The 6916-nt window shown below is 39.2% G+C and overlaps 1 protein-coding gene across 1 annotated transcript; it reads left to right on the top strand.

The window, feature by feature from the left end:
• Window positions 1-539: 539 nt before the first annotated feature.
• LOC134818969 (uncharacterized) lies at window positions 540-6729 on the top strand (the record flags this gene model as incomplete). Its single annotated transcript, XM_063828710.1, is given in 10 exon segments — window positions 540-621; window positions 766-965; window positions 1222-1330; window positions 2323-2442; window positions 2692-2749; window positions 3097-3352; window positions 4052-4273; window positions 4389-4504; window positions 4646-4963; window positions 6641-6729. Coding segments are annotated over 10 exon segments (1570 nt in total), but the record flags the coding sequence as incomplete, so codon positions are not given.
• Between the last annotated feature and the right edge of the window lie 187 nt (window positions 6730-6916).

The following is a 6916-nucleotide window of genomic DNA, read 5'->3' as shown; positions in this document are numbered from 1 at the left end:
ACTCTTGTGTTGTCACAAATGAATGATTTCTTTACGAGTACTTCATAATAACGCTCGCACGACCGAATAATAACTTCACGTAAAACCTCAACATCACGTGACATCCCGCCGGCCAATCACAGAGCTCGGTCAGGGGGAGCTTTTTTCAAAGAGATATGCGACAATTTATAGTGACTACTGAGTGCCACCAGGGCACCAGCTTAATACGTTGGATCATTTGAGATGAATTTAAGATGGACCCGGGTGACATCTCCAGGACATCTCCAGGACATCTCCAGGACTTTCAAACTTTATTGTAGCTATGATTGTTATTTTGTTTTGTCGGTTTGTGACTTTGATGATGAATTTTACGTTATATTTGGGTAGAGGAAATGATATGTGCCTAGCCTCTTACATGCTCTATAAGTAATGATTTGTATTTGAGGCTCGAGCCGAAGAAATTTATGACAGCTCTTCTCAGAAAATAATTGAAATACCCAGTTTGATTATTTCTTTTGTCCAGATCTTGATAACTCTAACTCCCCGATTACTTCTAGCAGATGGATGAGATGTCCTATTATTCTGATGATGATGAGAGTGTTTGTGTGGGACTAACTTTTACTCCAGCAGTTGCTAATAAACGTAAGAATACAACTTCCAATCAACTTATCATACATCTGTCTGATATCATTTTGACGTTTCAGCCCTCTTTTCCGAACAGCTTTTTGATTCCAAAATGTAGTATATAATTTCTATAACATTTGAGTACCCTCCTTTTCCCTCTAGTGGCACAAAGCAGTACAAACAGCACGGACAGCGGTGTCGAGTGCACGGACCAACGTTTAGCACTCGAGTGCAGCACTGGATCAGCACTCGATTGTACTGCACTTGAGAAGAACAGCCAGCAGAGCTCTATCCAGGATCCCCACGAGATTACAGTGTTAGAGTTATTGTCTAATACTTGTGACAGTGACATCAACACTAAGGTATGTTACAGTAATCAACTAGTTGTTAAGTGTTACACGCTTGTTGTGCCTGGAGGTTCTACATTTTGTTTGAGCTTGACATTTTTGTATTGTTGTGGTATCAGTTTGATTTATCATTGACCCAACAATGGACCACCTTCCTATCTGTTCATTTCCATGTTAAACCTATTACATCTAGTTAAGTTGTCTATTAACCAAGTAAGCTAGTAACCTAGTAACGAATACCTTAGTAACCACAGTTACCCTAACCTTACAGTGTGAGACAGACAGTGGGTGTGACGTTAAACCCACAGCTGGTAACCTTGAAGACATTTATCCGGGCATATCTGACGCGGAACTGTTATCTGCTAGAAAGCAAAACCTCGGTAAGTTAGTTTCTTGATCTGGTGACTGGTGACTGGTGACTGGTGACTGGTGACTGGTGACTGGTGACTGGTGACTGGTGACTGGTGACTGGTGACTGGTGACTGGTGACTGGTGACTGGTGACTGGTGACTGGTGACTGGTGACTGGTGACTGGTGACTGGTGACTGGTGACTGGTGACTGGTGACTGGTGACTGGTGACTGGTGACTGGTGACTGGTGACTGGTGACTGGTGACTGGTGACTGGTGACTGGTGACTGGTGACTGGTGACTGGTGACTGGTGACTGGTGACTGGTGACTGGTGACTGTGTTGTCCTGCTGTATTACAGTCCACATAACATTTTTACTCTTTTCGGTTATTTATTTTTGATCTTCGTAATTCGATACACTGATTGATTGGTGTGTCAGAATATTTAGATATGTTTATTTTTGTGGATTCTCAGTACAATTTGTTACTTACTGTCGGTGGTACGATTTTCTTTTCGGTCCCAAAATAGCAGCGTGCTATTCAAACTATGTTAAATTAGATTCTCGAGTAAATAGGTGCGTTCTATTTCATTTTTCCATCAGTATTTAATTAACATTGAACCAATTAGCTCGCAAAGTTCTAACATGACGCGAAAGGTTTTACATATTTCATTACATGTTTCAATACAGTGAACACCCAACAAACTTATTTCTCAACTGATTCCAACGCTTCCCAGTATTTTGCCCCACAGTGGCAATTAATTTCAGAACAATCATTAGTCATTACGGAAACCTCGACCCACGAAACGCTAGATTCAGTTTTTAAATAGTTGAATTATGGTGCTTATTTCCAATTCGTCATTAGTACACAACGCCTTGGTCCACCACAAATTTTTAACAACCCTCAGAACGAATGTAAATTCTCTTACACCATAATCGAACAATATCACATTATATCATCAACATTTTAAATTTATCCATGCTATCACTAATATTACTGATATTGACTTTACTTTTCTTCATAGGTGGAGTTAAAGGCGGCAAAGTGGCTGCCCTAAATGCTAGATCTCTGGACATTCTCAATGGTAAATTCGATGAGCCTTCACGAAAGTTCGCCCTCAGACCCAATCCTAGAGCAATTGAAGGTTAGTCATTCTCGAATGATTTTTCTGTAGTAGATGAAAAATTAGATTTGTTTCTCCGAAACAAATCTAACAAACACAGTAACGTTTTAATGAATATTGACTTTGTCTCATTTTCTCCAAAGTATTGACCACGTTTCATACTCAATGAGTTACTCATCATAACGAGTATGAAGAGGGCCGTGTGGTTATCTAATCAACATCCTCAATGCTCCTTAACCAGTACCAGTGAATATGTTCATACTCTCACAGACAGTACGAGAAAAGATAAGAGACCCTGCAACAAGACTCCCCCTTCAAACATGAGCAGGTGAGAAACCACTTTTACTTTACAATGATAATTTACTTTGACCAATTTGATGGCGTGCTTTATTGCCAACATTATTGCCACATAATCTCTCTTACAATGCACATGTATATCATTTTATTGACCTCAAATACTTTAATATGCTGCAAAGAATGTCTGACTAGAGATCAAATTAGCCGAAAGTAGTGATCTGACTGGCGGAGAATTGTCAGGGTTCCGAATTGTCAGGGTTCCGAAATTCGGAACCCTGACAACATCTTTATTCAATAACTCATCAACTTGCCTCTTCTGTTAAACACAACCTTAATAAAAACCATTCACTCCCTCCTCACCCAAACATCCCTCTCCAGAAACCAGAGCTCAGGGATAATCTACGAGAATGTCAGTACCCCATCCCGTAATCCCGTGTACGTTAACTACCGTCCCTCACGGTTCCTCACCCCGGTTAAACCCCGACATTGCTCCAACAAGGAGTTATCCACGACCCCGGCTCCGTCCCCTATCTACCTCACCCCCATGACAGCGGCAAAGATTGTACCGGCCCAGAGAAAGGGGCAGGATACAGTGCTTTATAATACACCAGTCAAACGGAATTATCAGTCCAGGGTGAGTTACTGAAACATTTTTATGTTTTACCTGTGAGTTGCTGTATAATCGTCATCCATTGTTCGTTATAATCACTCTGGTCAATTTTATGTTAAGTTTATTGATAGAAGTTTTACTGTGATCTGTAGTCAGTACTCACTATCCTGAACATTGTCCCACGGTTTTCCTACTATGATGTAAATTGAATACATGTTAGTCAATCAAATCAACATTGAAATGCCCCGAGGAGGGTGCATGATATTTAACTATAAACTGTAATTGGAAGAGAGTGATTAGTATAAAGTAACCCCCTTGATGACCTTGTAACTAATCAGCAGAACGAGCTTTAAGCATTTGCTTGATAGGTCAAAGCATTCATTTAAGAGACGGATTAGATTAACCTTATGTCTATGATAAGTATCAAAAATTAGGATGGTTTTGTATTTAAAAGGGCACATCCTCAATCTGAACTCTTAAATTTCTAAACTCTGAATTCTGAACTCTGAACTCTAAAATCTAAACTTTAAACTCTAAACTCTAAACTCTAAACTCTAAACTCCAAACTCTAAACTCTAAACTCTAAACTCTAAACTCTAAACTCTAAACTCTAGACTCTAAACTCTAAACTCTGAACTCTAAACTCTGAACTCTAGACTCTGAACTCTAAACTCTAAACTCTAAACTCTAAACTCTAAACGTTTAACACCCCTCCCTCTACAGTACTCCTCACGGGCACCAGCAAAAGAGACCGCCTCCCCCCACTCATCACCCCACCACTACGAACTAATCCTCTCTCCAGACTCCACCTCCTCCCTCAACTCTACTCACACCAACTCCAGCCCAGGTCCCTGGGACCCTCCCAAACCTAACTACGGTCCCACCGAGACTAACACCATCTCCAGCAAGTCAGCGTCTCCTGGTGATTTCCTTTCTCCTGGCGAGGTGGGTTCTGGAACTTTCTAAACTTTTTCCCCGAGGAAACATTCCGTAATGTTCTTCTTACAAATTATAGGGAGCTTTTTGAATCCATTATTGATAAAAAAACTCACCCATTCAGGTAGCAGGTGATTGGGGTGATGGTGACAGCACAATAGATAAAAGCATCAAGAGTTATCACGAGGCTGTGCGGAGTATGAACAGAGTTCCTTGCTCCCCAACTAAAAGTGAAGTCAGGTGAGGAGAATATAAAACCACATATCTTGTGGTTTGTTGTTTTTTAAGCATTGTTATTTTTTCAGCAATTTATTTTCCAAGCGTCTTTGACCTTGGCAATATTTTCTTAAACCAAGTCTAACAGCTGCACCTCATTTCTAGATCGAAGTCCCCAAGTCGAGAGAATCCAATCTACAGCAACACCAGATCCAAGAGCTCTCGACCACACGCGACACAAGGCATTCCTTCACGCGGTGGTGCTACGCGCGCAAAAAGTCCTGGGTATCAAAGGGGACGAAGTCCTAGGGGTAATAGCCGTAGCCCTGTTAGAGGGAGACAGTATGTGAACTCTGGAGGGGATCCTGTTAACGATCAGTATCAGAATGTGTACGATAACTATCAGAATGGCAAAAATCAGTATCAGAATGTCAACGATCAATACCAGAATGTTTACGACAACTATCAAAACGTCTATGATAGGTAAGTCGAGAACTGATATTTTGATCTGTATTTTCTTTATCCCCTAGTTTTCTGATAGATTTTTGTGTGATGAGTTGACCTACCGAATACCGGGTCTAGATCTACTAGATCTACTAGATCTACTAGATCTACTAGATCTACTAGATCTACTAGATCTACTAGATCTACTAGATCTACTAGAATAAGTTGATTGGGCGCTCAGAAAAGTCTCCGTTTAGTTACACACATCCGCCTTGGTTACCATTTAACACACAGCTTGTTACCTAGGGCTGTAAACCTCTTGTTAGTCCCCTTGTTATAATCCTCAAAACCCCTGAGGGCCACTGCCATGCGAAACATTGACTTACTTGTCCTTGTCAGAGTTTTACTGAAGTGCTTACCTCGCACCTTGATCTATATCCGTTTAATAGACCAATCATCTACACTTGTTCCGTTTTAAAACCCTATCATCTATACTCTTTTTCACCTTTACAGATCGGTTAAAAGGATATAATTGGGCGTTAATTGGTGTTATAATTGCATTGTCTTTGACTCGATGATCGACTTTATAGTCTTTCAATGTCTTGCTCTATAAATTGTACTGTGTGAGTTGGTCTAATCCACTGAGAACTTTCTGAAGTGGTCACGTGACATCTCAAGATTAGCAAATTAAACAATGTTAATCTTTTTAAACCGACAAAAGCATTGAGAACTCTCAAATGGACCGACTAAACTAAAAGAAAGAGACTAATGCCCTTTCTAAAATTCACCGTTAAAACGCGCAGAAAACGACAAAATGAACTCATCATGAAGGGAGCCATCATATTATAAGTTCACTAATAATAAATAGCGTAACTGGATTAACATAAGTTGAACACTGTGTATTTACCAACTAACCAGTAGACGTTCACCTTTATTTGTCGAGGTGGTAGTATTCTGCCAGCACGTTCTCATGATAAACTTTATTAATAACCACCTGTATATTTCTACTAATATCTACCAATGCTGTTAAATACGTAGCGTTTCAAGCAAACGTATGCATATGCAAACGTATTTGTTGCCGAAAATTTGCGTATTTCGATTTCCACTGTGGAGTAAGAACTATTTTTTACAATAAATTTTGATCTGCGCGCGTATTTCGGACAAATTTTAGACGTATTTCGGACAAAATTTAACAGGGTCTAAATTCAATTTTTTCGGGTTTATTGATTGGAATCTTCACGTATTCTTACGTATTTCTCTCGAACATTGAATACGCCGTATTTTGAGCCGATTTTTTGACGTATTTAACAACGATGATATCTACTAATATCGTGTAGTGGTCATACTGTAACTTTAACCATTTCTTTGTTACTAAATCCCCATAAGCAATTATACCTTAGTATATAGAGCTATAGAGTATAGGTTACTAAAACTCGGTACATAACTGGTACTCAGATCTTCATCTTCGAAGAGTATGCTGTAATAGTACAAAACCAGTAAATAAATGTACATATTTGCTATGTTTTGAGTTGTGTAAATGTTTGAAGGTACGGAACATTGTTCTTGGGATTTATTTTAGGATGCTTAGTCGGTTCGACTCTTACATTAGTGAGCAAGAATAAACGAAAATTTCATTTTTTCATGTTTGAGAATACATACTTGTTCTTTTTTAAATGGTCATTTTTTTTTATAGCCATGAACCGTTTAATTGCTTAGGTACACTCCACCTGAGTTACAACAGATGAAAAAGAAAACAGGTAGACATTATAGTGTCGACTCTTCCCCAGGCCATTCTACCAGTACAGGTATGTTTCTTTGTGTTCCTTGTAATCTTAGTTAATTAGTTAGTTTGTTTGTAATCTTAGTTAGTTAGTTAGTGAGCTTTCAGTTTACAATTCTGCTGTTTTCTGACTAAATTGCTTAAAGACCACTAACAAATCCGAGGTTTTAAAGCGCTTTTGTCGCATTTTTAAACGATTTCGTCATATTAGG

Source organism: Bolinopsis microptera, chromosome 7 (genome assembly GCF_026151205.1).
Source record: "Bolinopsis microptera isolate Bmic1 chromosome 7, MBARI_Bmic_1.0, whole genome shotgun sequence".
Classification (NCBI taxonomy): Eukaryota; Metazoa; Ctenophora; class Tentaculata; order Lobata; family Bolinopsidae; genus Bolinopsis; species Bolinopsis microptera.
This window is presented reverse-complemented; position numbering and strand designations above follow the sequence as displayed.